The sequence below is a fragment of the Dinoponera quadriceps genome, unplaced genomic scaffold (assembly GCF_001313825.1).
Source record: "Dinoponera quadriceps isolate SergipeBrazil2010 unplaced genomic scaffold, ASM131382v1 scaffold566, whole genome shotgun sequence".
NCBI lineage: Eukaryota > Metazoa > Arthropoda > Insecta > Hymenoptera > Formicidae > Dinoponera > Dinoponera quadriceps.
In genome coordinates, this window is record NW_014555972.1 from 1025284 (window position 1) to 1046517 (window position 21234).

Genomic DNA, 21234 nt, shown 5'->3' on the forward strand with positions numbered 1-21234 from the left:
TATATATATATATATATATATATAATAAATGTATATATATGCATATGTATACATAGTGTGTACATATATATGTATGTGTGTGTGTGTGTGTCGAAGCGAAAGCTACACACACACACTTCCAAACGTTTACGGTAGTCGTCGCTTTTGTTTTCGCCTGTTATCCTCTTTCTCTGAAGGGGAGGGGGGAGGGGTAATCTATTTCATTTGATAGCTTCTGCTGTTATCACATTGTGAAAGCGAAAAGCTGCTTTTGGACGACGGGAGTATCAACTGGTGATTACACAGTTTGGAGCTGGGAATTGGGGGTGCGTTTGGAAATCATCTCGCGTACGCGAAAACGTACACGCACGAGCCATTCGGTGCATTGATTCGGATTTGAAATGTGTGTGTGCTCGTGAAAAATAACTCGCTGCATATTAGTTAATGCGGATTACGACGTCGCGTGCACCGCGCGAAAAATGTGTCGTGACGGTAACAACCACAGCTGTGCTTCCCCGCACTGCCGGCGGGGGTCGACTATTGCGTTTTGCGAAGGGAGGACACACGATTATTAGCTTCCCCATAAACGTGCGTAATGGTACGCTATTACGGGGCTGTTTGCCAGGGCGGACGGACGATTCCGGTATATTTAGAATCGAGCTTCGCGGAAGGAATCATGTTCTCCGCGGTACATTCGAGATGCGTATGAAAATAATATTTCCGCGATACCCGACAGGGTGGTGGCGTCGCTCAAATGAAACATAGCTCGCGAATGGATTACACACATACACACAGATACACACACGCACGCATATACACAACGCGCGTTAAAATATATCAAACCGTTCGGAAAAAAGTATCCCGTAAGTTATCCTGCAACGATAGTTATTAAATTACATCGTGAATTAATCGCAGGATATCGTATCAAAAAATTACGTTCATTTTGCACGGGGTGTCCCGTAACTCGCGATACCGATCGGGGAAAAGGGTTGACTCCCTGTGATAAAATTAGTCGAAAATTGCGCGGTAAAATCGTCTCGCACGGAATTCCGCTGCCGAGGAAATTGATATTGATGATTAACTAATTAACAATATCCTCCCATCTCTTTGTTAAGCCCAGGTGTGATTTACAGACGGTTTTTGCGATATCGCTGATAAATTCGTCGAAACGATGGCTGTGAAAATACGAATAAAAATACATGAATTTTACATCGGTTCTAAAAATTTACAAAAGCGCTTTCGAATGCTGAAAACAGAACGGAAAGACGTGTAACTTGTCAATCTTTGAGGTAAATTTTTATCACAACAAACCTCCCCGTGAAAACATTTCCGACCCAACACCGTCGACTTACTTCTTCACGAAGAATCATCCCTCTTGCATCGTCAGTTATGGGATACTTTGTACATCGATGCAAATATTTTACAGCATTTATATCTTGTGGGGGAGTTGTGAAAACACAAAAAGCACACGTTTGTTATAAAGTTATCTAAACGACATGCGATTTTAAATGCAGGCTTGCGTTTCGCGTCTTCGTCAATTTTCGATCGAATTCTCTTCCGATTGTACAACAAGCATCCTTGTTGATGTCAATTATGATGAGTCGATAACATTTTTGCCACTATGCGCGAATCCCTGAATCGTCGGTATATACGCGCGGGGATTAATTTATCGAGCGAAACGCGATTTACTTTCACCTCGAGCTCGGGCTCTGCAAATCCTGCAATTAAAATCACTGGCCGCGGTCGCGTTGGCGCAGAGTCCAGATTTAAAGTGGCTTCTGTAATTAGGGTTCTGATCAACGTGGAGCTAGTCGTGTCCGCGATGGAGCCACTGGGGCGAAACGATTAAGCGATTAATTCAATGGCAAGCGTTGTATCGGACGTAAGCTACAAAGCGGGAACTTTGGAGGCGGCGGCGAGGAAGAGAGAGAGAGAGTATCTCGGATGAGTCTCGCGACTCTTCCGAAGCGAGATGCGATCGGTTCGTTATTACGCAATGACGCGCATACGTTATACTCACGCGGACGAACGGCCTCCTAGAAATAAAACGCTACATAACGCCATAGCGCACATAGCGAGCGTCCGACACCAGTGCGTACGCAGTTAAAATTCCATCGCGCCACTTGTTATCGTACGAATCGCGCAACGATACCGACGGTGAAACACAACAAAAATATTATGTTTCACCGATGAAACGTCCCTCTCTCTCTCTTTTTTTTTCAGGCTCCAATTGCGTTAAACATCAAAATAACATCGATTGACGTTACGTCACGGAGTCGTTCTCTCTCTCTCCCTCCCTTTCTCTCTTCTCGCCGCCGCGCCGCAGCGTGAAAGGTATGTACGTGGTTATGTACCGCAATGAAGCTCGTCTTCTGCCCTGGGGCAGTCGTCGAATCCATCGCAGACCGAGCTCTTCGGTATGCAGGAACCATCGCCGCAGGTGAAGTCCATAGAAGGGCACGGGGCCAAACCTACAGGGTTGCCACCCGGCAAAAACAAAGACCCCTCCTGATCAACGCTCGCGTCTCGCCGTTCGGTCGCCGCGGAGATCTCCCGAGGGTTCGCCCGGAATTCGGAAATTAAGAACGCCGCCGAAATGATGTTTGATGATTCATTTCGGGCGACGTTCGAAATTCAAACAGCTTCGAGTCGCGCGATTTCACGTAGAAATTACAACGATCGTGCGCGCTGGAAGCGATGTATCTTCGAGAAGCTTCGAATGATCAAGGAAAAACAACGATCGATAACGATGCGAGGGAGAATTTCTTCGCAACCGAGGCGATCGAGACGGACGAGTTCGAGGTCGAAGTTATGTACAAGCTATGAACACACGATGAAAGACATTTAAAGCAGTTTTAGGCACGACGGAGGGCGCCGTCGGTTTGTACATGGAAAGCGTTTCCCGCGGCGAATCGCGCGGTTTCTCCGCGATCGAGGAACTTTTTACACAGGATACTTTCTCGAAGCTTGTCTAACATTTAAAGCGTCGTGAGGAAGCCCTTTAGAAGTGATTAGGATTATCCCGGCTACGGGAGGAGGCAGGAACACGAGACTCGAGTCATCGGAAAAGAAGGAGAAAAAAGAGAGAGGAGGCCTCGAGTTTCTATTCGATCTCGTGTTCCTCCGTCTTCTCCTTCACTCTGGTGTATTCGCAGCTTATGTACAGTGTGTCGGGTAGTGAGTAAGAATAGTGTCGTCGTCATCGCCGGAAGTGAATACCGAGAATGCCGTTGGAATTACTCGCGCACATGATTTATACGACAGGATGGAACGGTCTTTTCTGTATCCTTGCGGGAGAGAAGTGAGAGAACAACCTGCGCGTGACTCGACGATGATGCCAATGGCAGGAGGAATCGATGGAATGAGAGGATCTTCCTGCACCCGTGCGGAGGATTTGCAATTTGCCGTCGGTGACGCGCGATCGGCGAATACACGAAGATACGGACGATTGATCGCACGTTCGCGGCATACACGCAGAAAAATATCGTTCTATTGTTAAGAAAAATCTTCGCTCGATGTATTTTAATTCCTTTTGAGCGGTGGTTGCCTTCAATGAAGAATATTGTCTTGATAACAGTTTTAAAATACGCAAATTTGAGTAAAGCTCATTATCGCAAATACATTAACTTACTTGAAGCGAAAAACGTTTACTCGTACATAACATATATCTTTCTCTGTGTGTGTGTGCATATGATCGACGCGACGATCGATCAATCGCTACCGATCTCGGCAACTTCGCCAGCTGCAAATCCTCCCCCGGGCGCCGAAAATCTCAGGCGAGCCTAATGCGACGAGTTTCGCGGAGGAGTTCCGGTCGAAAGGTTAAAAAGTGATCGTCTTCCGCCGTCTCGCGTTTCATTCGAGAGAGTCACCAGGATCCCCCTGGCCGTCTGCCCCAGGTGGTATTTTTACAGCAGAGAGATGGACGATACACAGTGTAACACACGTGCATTTTCGCATTAAACGCAAAACCCCCGCGTGAGTCTCGCGAAACTCTTTTGTTATCGCGCTCGTTTCCCAAAGCGTTACGCGAGCAACGGCTCTCCGATCGTCCATGTTCGCCTCTCGGCGGCGAACCTGCAGCATCAGACACAGAGAAACGAAGCCGTTCAAGTTAGCCGAAGATGAGACGTTCCTCAGCTCCGTCCCGCGACAGATCTCGCGCGTCGGGGAGCCCGTCTCTGGGGAAGCCACTTTCTGTACAGCGAAGAGGAGAAGCGGGCGAAGAGTCCTGAGAAGAAATGACTTGCTTGTCCATCCCAACCCTCGTGTCCAGGCGAAGAAACTTTACAGCTGAGACGGTGGACACGAGGTGTCGCCGCTCGATTTCGCCCTTTTTTTCTATACCTTCGACGCCCTCGCAAAACTCTTCGTCGCTACCGTCCGCGCAGTCCCACCGGCCGTCGCAGACGCTGAGCGTGTTTAAGCAGCCGCCGTCGCAGGGATGCTCGAAGCGGCTGCAGACGTCGTCGTCCGTCGTCGCGTTCCTCGACCGCTGGGAACCGCCTCCGTTGACTCGCAGATGCTCTTCCCATCTCTTGACGTATATATAATCGCAGTCGATCTCGTCGTTGGCGCTCAGGCAGTCGACGACGCCGTCGCAGACCCTGTCCTCCTCGATGCACGTGTAATTGTCGCAGGCGTGCTGGCTCTCGTCGCAGTTGTCGACCTCGTAGTCCTCCGGGGCCGGCGTCGCCGCTCGGCTCGGCTCCTCGCCCTCGTTGAAAATCGATGCTCCCGTCGCCTCGTCTTCCTCCTCGCTGCTGAAATCCGAGATGCTGTGCACGGTGCCGCTCATCGTAGGCTGCGTGGTGCCCCCCCGACTCGACTCTTCGTCGTCCTCGTCGGTCACGGAGCTCCCTCGATCTCCGGTGACGGTCCCTGCGCTTGCCCAGGTCGAGGCGGGAGTCGATGCTTCGCCGGCTGCGGAAGAATTCTCGCAGCCCGCAGTTCGGGTCGGCCCGTCGGCATCTTCTGCGCAGTCTTCGCTCGTCGATTCCCCGTAATCCGGTGACCGGTCGAAGAATACACCGCTCTCGGTGGTCCGCTTCTCCGGGCATCTCCTGACGGACGTGGTCGATGAGCTGGAGGGGACATCGCATTCTGCGCTCGTTACCTCGGTTGACTGGATTCTTCCTTCGCTGCCGGCTCTCACCGTGACGGCCTCGTCCACGTCGTTGATGAGTCGATCCTCGAAATCCTCCGTCGCGATCTCGTCCCTGGAATACCCGGTGCTCGAGCCGTCGTTGCGCTCGTATTCAACGCTCGTCGTCGCCACGGTCGTTGGTTTCCTCCTGCGCCTCCCGTTGCGATTCTTGTTCCGTTTCCTGGGCCTATTGTTCCGGCGATCATTATGGCGCTCCTTGTACCGTTTGTTGGGCTTTTCGGTGGGCTTCTTCTCGGATTCATCCCTGCCCGGGGACGAGATCTCTGTATTCGACGGCTCTCCCGTGTAATTTAACAAGACGCCGAAGTCACGCCTCAATTCCTCCTCCTCGGACTCCGGCGAGGAGTCGCTCGAGGGCGTCGTGCGTGCGAAATCGGTCGTCGACTCGGTCGTCGTTTCGTCGGAGCTCAACAATCCGGAGTCGATCCTGCCGTTCGTCGGAATGATGTCGTCGGCCTCGTCGAGCGTCTCTAGAGCGGCGTTCGGCTCCACGCTGCGGTGTCTCCAGCCTTGCCTCGGATCGTTCGAGTTCCCCCTCGAAATAGGACGATCCGTCGACGCTCCTCCGTCGATATCATTGCCGATCCAGCTGACTTCCGGAAAGTAACGACGAAGTTGCACGCGCGGGGAGTCCGACTCGTATATTAAATTCTCCGTCTTCACGGAACGGTAATAGTCCTCGTTGAGTTTCGTCAACGCGATCCCCGCGTCAATCGTCGTTTCCTCTCGCGTGCCCCGATCGTACTTGCCGCTCGCCAGGTTGTACTCACCGATTTCGTTCGCAGTCGTCGTCGTCGTCTGCCTCAGATGTTTAACATAATAAGACCAAATTTTACCATTCTTCTTCGTCCTGTAGCCGAAAAAGTCCCCCCAGCTGTCCGATTCGTTGCTCCCCGTCTCGTAAGTTCGCCGCGCAGACGACACCGGTTGCGCCTTCGAGCGGAACGACGGACCGTCGGAATTAATCGTCGCGGCTCCCCTTCTTTCCCCCGTATCCTCCCAGCTCCCGGACGATCCGTCCGTTGTTTCCGGCACGACACGCGCCGCTGTCGACGAAGTTTCGGCCGGACTCAGTGAGATCTCAGCGAAGGACTCGGACGTCCCGTCGTCAGGGAGCCGCGCCGTCGGAAGATTCTTCCCCGCGCAGATACCTTTCTTGTTGCCTCCGTCCGAAGCGTTCACCTTCTTCGGCACCTTCCTTCCTCTGTGCGCCTGTCGCGACCTCGTCTTCGTCGTTTTCTTAGCTTTTCCATGTCGATTGTTCGCCTTCGACCGGCCGTTATTTCCCTGCATATTCCGATTCCTCGGGGACCCGAAGAGCCCCATCGTCGTTGCGTTGGATCCTTTCGGCGCGCTTCCCGCCGGTCGCGTTTCGTCAGTCCGGCGACCGGCTTGCGCGCTCCTCGGCGAATCGTTGTTCCGCTTCCATTGAATCGCGGACTTCGCCAAGTCATCCGACAACCTGGGTCGTTCGGGTGCACCCGGGCGATGAGTCGTGACGTTTCCGCGGCGACGACTCTTCGCGCGGAATCCACGATGTCGATTCGACTCGTGTCGCGCGGACGAGTCGTCGGCCCGTTCGGCCGCGATTCTCGTCAGGTAGGCCGCGGGGTTGCGCAGCAAGGAGTCCGGGATGACTCGTCGTCGCAGAGCCTCCTCCGGGAACGTCTCCGCGATCGAGTCGCCGATCGTCACGGACGACTCGTCGACGAGTCGATAGGTGCTGTCTGTGGCCGCGGGTGGTCGCGACGTGCTCCCTCTCTCGCCGACGGAAGCCGACGACACCGGTGCGACCGAGTTCCCGGCGTTACGAAAGTTTCGCCACGGCTGTCTCTCTACGGTGGACGCATGATTTCGTGGTTAAGCGCGATCAAAGACGGATCTCTCGCGGCGGAGAGTCGAATACAAATGGGGGAACGTCGTTCCTCGGCGGCTGGTTTTTCCGAGATCGCAGATTTTTCAGACTACCGTGCGGCTTCTCACCGTCGCGCATTTCAGCCGTCACGTGTGAGAGAGCACCGGCGAGAGAGAGAAGCCCGTTCGTGACTTGCCGTCTTTTGGAAGACCGGAAGACTGCTCGAGATTCTCTCCGAATCCGGCCGACCTCCTCCTTCGCTGATCGCGAACTGTCGTCTGTCACGTTGAAACGTCACGCGGAAAAACTGCTTTTAGTACTCGACACGTCGCGAGGGTCCACGATGCGCAAATGTGTGTGATAAATGAATGACGTTCGAACGAATAACGGTTGAGAACGACGTTCTGACGTTCATCGGCCGTTTTCGTTTTCCTCGCATACGCGCGATCAACCGCGAATACCGAGCGCGCGCGAGTCGCGCGTAGTTACGGGCGAAAGGGGGATGATAGCCGGTGAGTGAGTGAGCGAGTGTGTGTGTATGTGTATGTGTGTGAGTGTGCGCGCGCGTGCGATGTGTCAGATGTGAGACTTGGTGGAATGTTATAATTACCGCAGTCCCTCTCATCAGAGCCATCGGAGCACTCGTTCACCCCGTTGCACTGCAACTCGTAGCCGATGCAGCGGCCGTCCGTGCAGCGAAACTCGGCCTCTCCGCAACCTGCTTCCATACACCACACTCATGCGCGTTTTAAAGATGCATCGAGCCCGCTGAGCCGCGTCAGCCGCGTTTCCCGCCCTCTTCTCTCTCCTCGAGAGAGAGAGGGAGGATCATTCGCGCGAGCAACCCTCCGCATCTCAAGCCGTTGCACGCGGCTCTCAAGCAACCCCCTTTCTTTACACTCTCCTCCGTATCTTCCGTCCAAAAGGCGTGCCGAACCGGCAGGGAACCGGGTGTGTGAGTATTAAGGCGCGTGCACACAGCCAGAAAGAACGGATAATTAACGGAACATCGAATATGAATGCACGTTCGCCTTGGCGCTGTCTCGCTGGACGTCTCGTTTTCCTCAGCTGTGATTCACTTGTGTGCGATCAGTCACGAAAAGGTTGCGACACTTTTTCTTTTTTTTTTCTCTAATAAATTTCGAAACTAATTTTATGTCTGATAAGGGAATTCGCTCGACGTACACGCACCTTTAAGGAAACAACGATTGAGAAGTCACACACTCACGATGTGACACTAAAGGCGATATTCATAGTCAAGTCGTATATTTAAGATCGTTTTAAGATTATCTTCAGATGCTGTATGGCTCATTTCATTAGCTACGAGGCATCTGAAGATGACCTTAAAGGACCTAAGCGGCTTCCTCCGCCAGCAGTATTGGTTTTGTGATGTCATAGGCGAGAAATGATACATGCAGTAAGTTTCTTGCGTTATATAGCCTTATTTTTTTCATTTTCCCCGGAAAACACGTGATGATTTCGTGATCGTGAAACCAGTAGAATGTGCGGAAAGCTAAGATATCTAACCGACAAGTCACGTAGAATCGCAAAATAATCCTTGAAATAACGGGTCATCTTTCAGCCGTACTCAGGCGCCCGTAACAGCTGAGAAATGGCTGAAATATGATTATTATTTATTTCAAGAATTATTTTACGATTCCATGCAACATATCGGCCAAACATTTCGGTTTTCCGCACATTTTGCAGATTTCAAGATTACAAAATCATTTTTTGTTTTCCGGGCAAAATAAAAAATACAAAGCTATATAACGTAAGAAACTTGCTATATTTGTTGCACGATATTCTCGCCGTCCGTATCGATAACCGATTGCGATAATCGATCATCACTTCTCGATTATCGATTATCGCAAAATCAATATGGCTGCCGAGCCTTGAGACGATTCCAAACGTAAGATCTGATTATGAATACCGGCCTGAGCAACTGATCGGCGCGGATCGGCGCCCCGTACAGAAAACCTGATGTATCGCCTGGACGGTAGAAACGGACCATTCGGGCCATTACCTGGATGAAGGATATTTCGAGCTGCGCTGCGTTGGTCGAGGTTAGTGCGTGAGAGCGTGGGAAATGTAACGGGGAAATTTACGATGCGAAGACGCCGGCCCGAGCACACGCTCGGTCGAGAGATCGAGTTAAACAAGGATGAAACGATCCGGTAGTCGCGGCGTCTGCATCCGTCATCGACCCCCGATGACAGATGTCTGTACATTTTTGCGAAGGACGCGCTAACCGCTGGATCGTCTCGATTAACTCGTCCTTCTTCGATCGGCGGATCGCCGTTGTCTTGGATTTTCGTGTTGGCTACACCGTTCGAAAGGACGTCGAGCCCAGTTTGCTCGAAAATCCGTCCTTTCGACATCAAGTTGGGTTAACGAGACGGAGGGAGCGTTGTTCTCGGTAAATAGGAAACGTATGTAAATTACGCAACGTACCCGACGATTTACGTTTACACACACGGAGGGGGCGGCTGAAAGTTCACCCGGCGTTTTTCGCTTTCTTCGCGCACGAACGACCTCGCGCTCTTTACTTTAGATCGCAATAAAAGCAACCGGGATCGGGCGAGGTGCAACGGGGCACCGGGCTAAACTATTTTCGGGGAAAGACGTTATTTGCGATTACGGTGCGCGCGCGCGCGCCGGCCGGCGTAAAGTTCGGTCAGCGTGGAAAATCGTAAATCGAAAGTCACGCGGAGCGTGCCGGGAGGGGAAATTAAGTTTGCGCGTTACGGCGTAGCGAGGCCGGTCTTTCGGACTGCCGACACTGTAATCCGTGTGTCTCGATTCCCGTTCTCGCGAATTTCGTCCTCGCAACGAGCGATTTATCCGAACGTCGCGGGTAAAGCGCGACGAGCGTCGTCTTCTTCTCTTTCCCCGAAAACCGAGAATGACTCGACGATCCGGTAATCACTAAACAAAACGAAGCGCAGCGAAGTATCTTAAGCCGTAGGCGTTTTTCCTCTCGGATTCGAGCGAGATCGCCAGCATGATTTTTTTATCCGCTCGTCCGACGTGCTTGCAAATCGTTGAACTCCGCAGGCGCAGTTAGTCGCGCTTGTTCGAAGCGCCCCTCTCGATAGCTCGTGAATAATTGCGTCGAGTAATCGACACTCGGGAAAGAGCATCGGCATAAGTTTATCGCGGCCGTTTATCACCGGGCGGCGACGGAGAGTCGTCGTTGCAAAAGTTCGATCTCGGCGATTGTTCGTGAATAAAATCGCTCAGCGTGGCGATTCGCGCCGACGACGCGTGTCGTTGTTGTTGATCGAAAAAAATCGATCGGACTCCGCTGTGAAATTGTCATGTTCGTTAAGATCCCCGTCGGGGATCCCGTGTCCCGACTTGCGATTTGGCGAGTGTTAATCGCTCGAATCGGCTCGTAATCGAGGAGGGGAGGTAAACCGAGGTAGCTAGCTTACCGCACTGGATCTCGTCTTCGCCGCTGCGGCAGTCGGGGAGTCCGTTGCAGCGTTTGTCAATACTCAGGCAGGTACCGTCCATACACCGGTACTGATCCCCGCTACAGGTGGTCACTGAGAACAACGATAAAATGCGTGAGATGGAGAACTCGCTCGTGGAATTTGCAAAAATGTGCAACGCCTTCGAACAAAATGACGAACCCATGATTCGTTCCTGTGATGATGACGTTCTTTACGAAAAGATAAAAATTAGATATCGAATCTGATTATTAGAGATTATTAAATTTGAATAATCGGATTATTAATGATTATCAAGATATATAAATTACTAAAGATCGTTAAGTTTGAATGATCAAGTTTGATTATTAAAGAGCACGTTAATAATTATGATTCCACGTGGAGAAGCAAATGTACGTTTCGATGAATTATTCGCAACATGAACGCACCGCAGTCGCGAGAGAAACACAAGAGACATATTTAACGAAAAGAAAGAAACCCGACGCGGTTTGGGAAAGAAAGAAATAATATACCGCTGCAATTGTACTCGTCGGAATGATCGTAACAATCGTTTCGTCCGTCGCATCTTGCGTTCTGGCTGACGCACGAGCCGTTGTCGCACTCGAACTCGTCCGGCCGGCATCGTGCTATTGGAAAAGGAACAAAAAAGAGAAGGGAAATGAAATAAAAATACACATAAATAATAACAAGTAGAAAAGTGGATAAACTGATAAAGAAATGCGCGGAACAAATAACCGTTATTGCCGATGGCGGCGCTCTCGCCGGTGACGCGCGATTTTTCGACTCGGCAAAAGGGGGTTTCTATTTTCCGTCGGGTAAAAAAAAAGTATCGAAAGACCAGTACTGAATGGTTTTTGTATTTTTTTTTCGAATTATCGCTGCTATTTGAACCGGTTGTCGTCGGAATATATGCAGTTTACGCGATATCGGTAATCAGTACGCGCGATACGCGCATCGTGTATTTGAAAATATTCGATGGCCCGCTTTAGTTAATTAAAAACGGCAGCTGTTTGCAGAAGTCCACTTGACCCATAGTAAATATACGTGTGCGTTACTCGTCTATCGGCGACGCCCGTGTTGGTGACTTTGGATATTCATTGCGTCGAGACTACTCGAAAATGTGTGACCAGATATGCTGGCGGGAGGAGGGAAAATCGATGAAGCTGATTAAAGCTTTACATCGTTCTAAATGTATAGCTTTTCGCCCGCTCCGTTCGCCGTTAGAGTTAAATCAAACAGGAAAGTGTCTCACCGTTGAGTTTTCCAAATGACGCTCTGTCGCGACGAAGGTTTTTCGAATCGATACGACGGTACACAACACGGTGATCGGTGTTACTGTTGCAAATACCGAAAATTTGTCCCGCAGTGTAAGCGAATAATGGCAGAAGAATTACCGTGTACACGCCGGCGAGTCTTCTCTTCTGCGCGCAGCAACTTCGCTATGTCATGACACCGGAGTCGTGCGTGAATTGTCATGCGTTTTATTCCGAGATGGGTTAAAAATTGTCAGTCAAACCTCATGCTGCGTGCAAACCACCGTTCACGCAGGATAAGAATTCGCGCGCGTGCTCCACGGTATCCACCTTATCCGCCTTATTCCAAGACGCCAGTAGAGAATTCGTACCTACCTCTCGCTCGTTCAGCTGTTGCGGTGTCCTGTCGTGTGTGCGTGTGTACGTGCGAGCGTGCGCGTATATTTGCGCGACGCGGAATCGTGCAAACGCGGGAACACGAGACCGGATGCCTTTCGAAATTCAATCGAGTCCAATTTTCACGATTATAAAATTTCAATTCGACAGAAAAAAATGACAATAGAGAGGCGAAGCGCCTTGCCAAAAGCGTACGATGACGTTTTCCTTTTTTTTCTTCTTTGTTTTCAACGGACCACCGCGAGTCGTTTAACACATTTCGCTGCCATTATGTGCACGGAGAAAAGTGATTTCGAAGCCCAGCAAATTTTATACTGTCGTAGGAAATAAACGTATATACGAGGGTGCTTTTTAAATCCGTCCAATATTTTAGAAATTGTTTTTCGAGATCGTTTTATAAAAAATAGTCTGTACGGACTTCATGGTAATGATCGAAAAAATCGACTCCTAAAATATGGATCGGATGGTATGTTTGAGAAACATTCAGTATGCTTATTTATTTGCTGCGACAACATTGAAATTTGCTGTCTCTCCTTCAGAATGATTTCTCTCGATGTGTGAAGCACCGATCTTTGGGAAATTAGCGTTACACCTGTGTAACTTTTCTTTATATGTGAACAGACTGAGCCTGTTTCTTAAACAATTACATAAAAAAGAAAGTACATATCGAGTGACCTGTTGAGGGAGGGGTGAAGGAAATTTCCTAAGTCAACGCCGGTAGCGAAAGTGTTAAACTTCTCGGCCGAGCCTTGCGTTCCCGTAATTACCGGCGTTGGAATCTTGTCGTCAATTCACATATATTTGCCCGTGCGACATATATTGATACATGCAGTTTGTCCTCCGGAACTGCGTAAAAAGAAATATATATGACGTTTATATTACTTAAGAAGGGTGAAATATGTACATGTTGCAAACAAGTTTTTGCACGCGTTAAGCTTAAAATCCAGTCACGCGTACGCGATCCGGTTCAGATTCCAACGCGAGCAGCCGATTTGCATATATTGCCTTGGGCGAGTGTGGCGGCTGAGTTGTAGCAAACAGTGACAATTCGTACTCATGTTCAGACAATTTTGTTCGTCCCTTCCACCGATACAGTCCGTGACTCCGTCACATCGTCGTGATAAAGGCACGCAAAAACCAGCCGTGCATTCGAATTGGTCATCCCTGCACTCTGTAAGAATGGCATTCCGGCTAATCTGGGAAGATTTATGGCGCCGAGAACGGCAGGACGACCCGGCTGACGCAGGTCAATTCGAGAAATGGTATGTACATACACACTGTAGCTGAGAATGGCGTTTACTGCGTTCACGTAGATTAAACATTGAACTGTCGAACAAACGTAACACACACATAGAAAGAGAGAGAGGGAGAGAAAGAGAGAAAGAGATAAACACGGATGTCGAAGAAACGCAGTGATCGCGACAACAACGGTTCACCGGCGAGTGGATTAAGTTGCATTCCCTACGTTTAAGAACGGATAACCTTCTATTGAATTAGGCTCCTCCGTACGCGAATGGAGAGCTGAAGAAGCAACGTCAACTTAATCCATTCGACTGCATCTTCCTGCAATTTACCGGCATCTTCCTTTTTCGCTTGCAAATTTTGTGGACGCGCATTGACGGAAGTAATTGTAAATCGGGTAGTCGTTTTTATCGTCCTTTTTTATAATGTAAATCAAAACAGACAAATCTTTTGCTCAAATCACCGTTGAATATGTCATTTTTTCGTAGCAATCTATTGGAATCGAACACGAACTTTTGCACTCACCCGATATATGTTTACTTAAACTTTGTGTCAAATTAACATTTAAGTAGTGCAATACAGGAATGTAATTTTGCGTAACAAATATGAAATTTTTGAGCGGCTCTCTTGATGCGGCCATTGAAAGTACGATGTTGCGCTTTACTGCCTCATATCTCACTTTAAATTATATCATGCGGAAGAATATTTCAAGTGTAGCAAATACCTTTCTCAACATGTAATTTTAATGTTTAATAATTATATTGTCCGTATAAACGTGATATTCCCGCACGTTACATATTCATATATCTCATAAATAAGTTATATATTTGTGTTTTGTATTTACTATAAATTATACATACAAGATATACGCTTTTGTTTTTGCGCTTGCTGCAGAAAATGCATGAAGATGCAGTTGAGGAAAACAGACGCGCGATGACGTAACGGAAGTGTGAAAGAAGAGGCGTGCAGGAAGAAGCTGCCGAAGAATTAACTAGCGGCCGAGCGTAGACGCGTTAAGCGCGTCCACGCAGCGACCGGGCCATTAATTAGCACGCATTTGAGGAAATTTCACAGAAGAGATTATAAATGAACAAGGAGTTACGGTCGATCGTCGTAGCCCTACCGTGCTCTAATTACCGTTTACGGCGGCAATTACTTAACCGATCGAAGAACCAACGGGGAATTCGACGCGGTCGTGTCGCGGATGGACAATGCGTGACGATCAACAGTTGCTTTCGGAATTAGTCACGTTGATGATCGCTGCCATTGCACGAATACAGCGCGGGCACACTGGGAACACACAAGGTGAGTCATACGAGTTCACAGGGAACGACACAGGGTCGAGCGAAGCAGAAAGTCCATTACGAGTAGAAGCGAGGGAGCCACTTGCCAGAAGAATACCTGAGAACTCGGTCGTCGACGCGAAGAAGAAGGAAGGAAGAAGGAACGGAGAGTTTCCGAATCGAAATTCGAATGCTACTTGTACTTTGACGCCTTTAAGAATAGCCTATTAAATCGCTCAGAGATGAATAAAAGCCTACTTCGACGTGAGATTTCTTTCTTTCCCTTTTGAACCTTTAATTCTACAAATTTAAGGAGGTTTATATCTTACTATTATCCGGGATCTGAACTCCTACCTGTATTGTATAATTCAAGATTTGACATGGGGCGAAAATTTCGACTCGAGTTGGGCTAATAATCAAATCAGACAATCAGACAATTAGATTACGCGAGAGAGATAGAGATCGGAAAGTGGTTAATACAAATCTCATACTGACGGTTTCATTTGATTAGTTTTGCGCGATCTCGATCGGAGCCCGCCTGTCGGAATATTCATCGGCGAAGCACTTCAGTCGCGCGGAAAAATTAATCGTCTACTTCGGTCGCGCGCACGATCGAAAGCGCAATCGAGCCGAGGAATAACAAGGTGGGGGGGGGGGGGGAAAAAAATGAAANGAAACCGCCGCCGTCATAAATAATTCGCGACTGCGCTGTCGGATGAAATGGCGCCATAGAATAATCACGAAGATTCCGTTGCGCCCGTTAATTGTCCTCGACGAATCGAGCGACAACGAACGAACGATGAAAAATTCACTCGTCGCTTTTCCACGGCTGGTTAACTCGCAATTAATCGCGCGACGCCCTCGTGACGCTTCGAAAGCCCGCTGTCTCGTCGTTTCTAATTAGTTTCAAGAGATCGACGAGCGGACCGCGATGCGATTTTGCGCTTTTGCGGAACGCGACGGTCGCTTGACAAAGTGACGGGGGATTCCGCGATTTCCGACATCATCTTAAGTTCAAGGCTTGCCCTGGAGCCTCACCCGTTTAACCGATTGAATTGCAAACGAGCGAGCCGCGAGTTCAATAATCTGTTCACGAGCTCTCTCTCTCTCTCTCTCTCTCTCGCCCACGGCGATTCGCTCGCCCGAACCGAAGATAATCGGCGAGCGAGATCTTCGCCAGCTGTGCGAATCTGCATCCGCGGAATTGACAGTTTAACTGCAAAACTCGAGTTAATCGGGAGGGAGACGTCGCGTTAATCCGCTCGATTATAGCGAGTACTTCGATTTTCTTCGTCGTCGCGCACAGCCCGACGTTTGGAAGTAAAAGTTTTCGGCTGAAACTCGGAATTTTAAAATCGAGGTAATTAACGAAAATCAAAATATCCTCTCCGATGAGGTACATTTCAATTTTCTCTTACGAGAATATGTTAAAGACAAAACTTCCAGACAACGCAAATGTCCAAAGTCAGGACATAAGTTATCTTTTAGACTTATCTTTAAGTTGTCTTCAAGGTAATATAAGACGTTTTTAAGTCGTTTTTAAGACATCTTATGCCCCGATTTTGGACACTGCGCTGCCTAGGCTGTTACTCCGAAAACTCGAAAAGGATCAGATTCATTAAAAAAAGCGGTTAATGATATAACAAATGATTATTTGCACAAAGTTTTATGATTTTCGTAAGGGAAGTCACTTTCAAGTAAAACTTGAAGAATTAAGTTTCGGCCGAGAATTATCTATTCACTGTACGAGGCGAGCATAACGACGGGGACACGTCGGTCGGTGAAATCGATCACCGTCGCGTCATTATCTCCTAATTAGATCCTAGTTAGAACGATTTTTTCAACAAGGCCGTGCAATTATTTACACTCTTCAATTATCGAGCGAAGCGACCGTGTCCGGTCAAATTATCTCATTACGCTGCCCCCCGAATAGTTCAGGATTACGATTTCACCGTGGCTATTCCCAGCGAATAAGCTCCCGAAACAGCGCGCACTTTGCTGCCCGGCGGCGCGTCAAAGTGGCGTCCCGACGATGACGGGAAAACGAAACGCAGCCGGGCGAGATTTAGCGCGGCAGAACCGCGCGGAACGGACCGACGCTGATTTCGGGGCCGGTTTTCGGTGAGCGGAGGAGTTCGGTGCTTCCCGTCACGAATCAAAATTAGATTAAAGTGGTGAAAATGCGAAATTCCGTACGGGCGGAGAGCTGACGGGAAGGCCGACGTGCGGCCAACAACGAACGGCCCGTCGAGATTAACGTCGGATTAAAATTGCGGCCGGTTATTAGGGCGGATTAATAAACGCGAGTAAATCTCGTTCGACACGGGGCCATCCCGGATTTCGCGGAGGCCGCGGCAGGCGTGGACGTGCCCCACCTCTCTCGTCTATTACGTTCTCCTCTCTCCCCCACCTTTTTTCAATCGTCCCCACGGCATTAACGTCGTTAATGAAGGCGTGCGGCGAATCACGCGCAGCAACGATTAAGAATTCTCCTTCTATCGACGGTCGGCTTCGATGTACACTCGTGCGCTCGCGGAACGATCGTCGCCGTTGTCATCGCCTTGGCAGAAACCGAATCTCGCCGGGTTCACATGTCGATGAAAAAAATCCGGTCGAAATCATGTGGAAATCAATATTCGATTTGACATTTATATGATCTCATCGCGATACCTAAAGAATATTATGTGGACGTTGACGATTTGGTCTTTTTATCCAGTTTATATCAGATTAAGCTGATTCCTGTGTAGGATTTAAACGGAAGCGATAGACAAATTCTAGCCTCAGCCCTCGTTTTAAAGCCTTTTAAACTTCTATCCGAGCAGTGTCCGGTCGATTCAACATTTTTAGCGAACGATCAGCCAGTAACGAGAACTAGCAACGAGTTCGAGAATTTACTCCAGCCTGTGCCGGCCGGTCGGATGCATTTCTGGCCGGATAGCGTCCGTAAGACGAGCGCGTGCATAAGCATTGTGTAATCACGTTAGTGGGGCGCGCCATGTCGAACGTGTGTTATTCATTACGGTTGCGCCCGCTAATGGAACACCGTCGCGCGTAAAATCCATGTACCAACTGACTGAGTAAATATTCGCGTCGAGCTACGGCCGCAAAGCCGAGTCTGACTCTGTGCTCTTTCTCTGGCCCCGTCATGATTCGAAACAGGCGGATGAACGGGAGGATAATGCCACCTCCGCGAGATCCGCAGGACAATCTGCTGGCCGATTCGATCGAGGCTCCTCCGATTATAAATTTTCGTACGAGTCCCCCCTCTCTCCCCGTGATCGTGACGATCCCCCCGATCTTCCGGCCTTAAAGTATCCCTCCCTGTTTACGAAAGGGCTACTTGGGGGAAGGAGGGAAAAAATTAGACCGACGGGGCGTAGTAGTGGTAGTTAGCGATGCACACACGTTCGTAAGCGCGTGTCTTCGCAGAAGACGACGGAAATAATAAACCGACGTAATTGGAGAAAGGGGGATTGTGGGACAGATGGGCTCGATGGCGCAAGGAGAAAGGGATGAACACGCCGATGTCGCGATGGGTGCAACGGCCTTAAACGCAAGGCCGAGAAACGCTATCACCACCACAACCAGCGACATCATCGCAACACATACACCATACATACACACACATACCGTTATTCCAACTATCTCCCAGTTATATACCCTTTTTTCTCCCCGAGCACACGCTATTGTTATTGTCATAGCTATTATAATTATTGAGCTCATCGTAATACGTCGCGGAGGCATTCGCGATTAGTTCCGGCGCGGTCGCATGCAGATCTGACATGCCCGGCCGGCGATAAATAATGCCGGGTACACGCGGGGGCGTCGGTATTAGTGACGATTCCACGGGAAGATACCTCTCTATCGGCACGCAGGCCTCGCGCGCTTATGCGATCTCGTTACAGAATTTATTTCCGCTTGTGATCCCTCCCCCCCGTACGAGCGGCAACGTCATACGGAGCGTCGATGTGCCGGCGCGATAGCGACGACGACGGCGCTGTGGTGATCACTGTCGCGTTTGAATTTCTTTCGATCATCTGGAAAACCGCCCGTCGAGCGTCTAGCTCCCGCATAGAAATTTTCCCGGACTTTTCTGCACAGTATAGGTTTCAGAGTATCCGATATTGCCTCGAAGTAGAAGAAAGTCGTCTCGTGCTGCCCGTACGGGAAAACTGACCGCTCGTGAATGCCGTGAAGCGTACGAGAATATACGGTTGTATTGTTAAGCAAGTTGGCGCACAGAGTAGCTCGAGGAAGAAGAGCTTACGAATTCGAAAAGATAAATCCGTAAGTCGATCGATGAGCAATACCACCATCGCAAGGCCCCACACATTGACAATCTACATACGTACGCATGCGAATAACCGCACGATGAATGCGAACGAGTGTCTCTCAGATATGGAGATAATACTTACGACAGTTATGCTCATCGCTATTGTCATAGCAATCCTCCACGCCGTTGCAATATTTGTTCCTGTCGATGCATTGCCCGTTTCTGCACATGAACTCCGTCGACAAGCAAGCTGTAAATATACAAAAGAGAATTGCTGATTAGTACGATTACTCCACATGGTGGCGGCCGTTAACGTTGCAATCTACTCAGATTGAAAGTTACGTTTTCGAATCAATTCATGTAAACTTTCGGGAAAAATAGTTCGGTACGATTTCGTTGTGAGATACGTTTAAAAGTCTGTAAAAATACAAAGCTTTTGTATTTTAATCAATGATTACAATAAATTGAATATCTTATATGTAACGATTCACGGGAGACAATTTTTACACATTTTACACTTTTGCACACACTCGATTAGCAAAGTCGCTGCCAAATTTACGCGCGTCCGTCTGGGATCATGTATTCGGGATTTGTGAACGGATGCGCGTTTTGAACATCACGAATTAATTTCTTAGCGCGACTTCGCTGAGATATTTCCCCGCCAAATATGCAAATCGGGGTGGGGAGGGGGGAGAACTTGGTCGCCATGTAAAATTCAATTTCTACCTAAAACGAGAAGGCGCTGTCGCGGTTCGGCTTGATATCGCACGTTCGCGCGAGAGAGAAGAACGTCGCGGAGGATTCGCAACCTTTCCGCGCTCGCTGCGAGAACACGGTGGGTGGCGAGCGGCACGAGGGTTGTTTCTTCGCCTCAACGATGTACGAATAAGCCAATAATGGAAGAAGAGTCGGATGTTTAATATAAATTCTAAGAAGATCGCGCCGCGTATAGAGGAGCGGATAAGATTTCAAAGGTGAAGTCGGCAGTAAGGGGGTGGCGCGGGTAGGGTTGCGAGGTAAGAGGTTCCTAGATCGGATGACGCGGCGCGCTTCCTAGAGTACAGACGTGTTCTCGTTCGGCGGGGGGGAGGAGGCTCTTCAGCCGCCCGTTGTTCGAAATTCCACGTGCTAAACGGCTTATATCCGCGCGTAAGAGTGCACGGTTGAACTGAATCGAGATCTCTTAATTATTCGATCTCTCGAAGCTTCTGAGTGAGTCGGAGTACTTGAGAGCTGCGATCAATGAATTACGAAGTACTTCGTAAGTTAATCGGCGATAGAAGTAAGTTCTTGGAGAATCGACAGTGTGGGAAGAAGCGGAGGCAGAGACGAGTGAAATTTTTTTGTTCATCATCACCATTGAGAAAAGTGGAAAAAAAAACAAACGCTCGTAAATATTCAGTTGATAGCTATTGCGTGTGTGGAGAATACAAGCCGAAGAGATGATCTAACGCACGTGTGCGTCCACAGTTTTTCACCGATGACATTCGTCGAACACGTGTGTACGCTCGGAAGGTTAATCATCCCCCGTCCGATAAGTCCGAAGGAATTTCCCAAGCCGCTGCTCAACCTCCACGTGCGACGGCAATTTGCGAGAGACTCGGATTACCTCCAGGCGAAAAACGAAAATTCTTCCGGAAGCGTGCCCCGAGCGGCGGCTGCCGCTTCTCTCATTATTGTATACCGGAAAAACTGCCGTTCCCGCGATGCCGAACAGGGGCCGGGTGAAAAGTCGCTGGCGAGAAACGGAAACTCGACGACGAGAATTTGCGTCTCACCGACAGAATGGTATTTTCTCCGCGTGTTCCATCTGCGATTCATTATCATTACCATCACTCCATACGCCCTTATCGATACCTCTCGCATATCACAAAGCCAATCGCGATTTCCGCTGCGCGCCTGGACCATTAGACCGCAGCCGTGCGGGCGGAAATTTTTCATTAGCCGCCGGCCCGGCCGCTCGATCGGATTTCGAAATCAGGAGCGCGCGCAATCGTTCGCGGCTATATCCTATTTCAAATAAACACATTCGCCGGCCCGCTCGCGCGACCGACTCCGATTTCATAGGCCGGACGCGTGCTCGTCCACTTCCACTTGCTGATCATCCGGCCGGCCGGCTTCGCTCGCTCAGGGAAACGACATCTCGTTTTTGCAGTTATCCCATCGATTAATGCAGAAGAGGGGCCCCGGGCCCCCTCGAACGATCGGAGAGGTGCGATTGGAAAAGCGAAATGAATGCCGACTGAGTGGTAAAGCGATACCGGCCGCGGTGCATCGGCGAATAATAAAATTGAAGGGACACCGATGCGCGTCCACTTCGATAAAATGTAATTT

The 21234-nt window shown here is 49.4% G+C and overlaps 1 protein-coding gene across 19 annotated transcripts in view; it reads right to left on the bottom strand.

Moving 5' to 3' along the window:
* The window catches only part of LOC106746236 (basement membrane-specific heparan sulfate proteoglycan core protein), a 224661-nt gene that overhangs the window by 54035 nt on the left and 149392 nt on the right, over window positions 1-21234 (bottom strand). For 12 of the 19 annotated variants that reach the window (XM_014622582.1, XM_014622571.1, XM_014622572.1 and 9 more), the window contains 6 exons: window positions 19043-19150; window positions 13157-13273; window positions 10966-11079; window positions 10436-10549; window positions 7612-7719; window positions 2334-2450 (listed from right to left, as the gene is read on the bottom strand). In XM_014622582.1, the coding sequence (XP_014478068.1) occupies window positions 2334-2450; window positions 7612-7719; window positions 10436-10549; window positions 10966-11079; window positions 13157-13273; window positions 19043-19150 (678 nt within the window). The remainder of the gene's footprint in view (window positions 1-2333; window positions 2451-7611; window positions 7720-10435; window positions 10550-10965; window positions 11080-13156; window positions 13274-19042; window positions 19151-21234) is intronic. The other 7 variants (XM_014622580.1, XM_014622574.1, XM_014622584.1 and 4 more) reach the window with 4 other exon arrangements.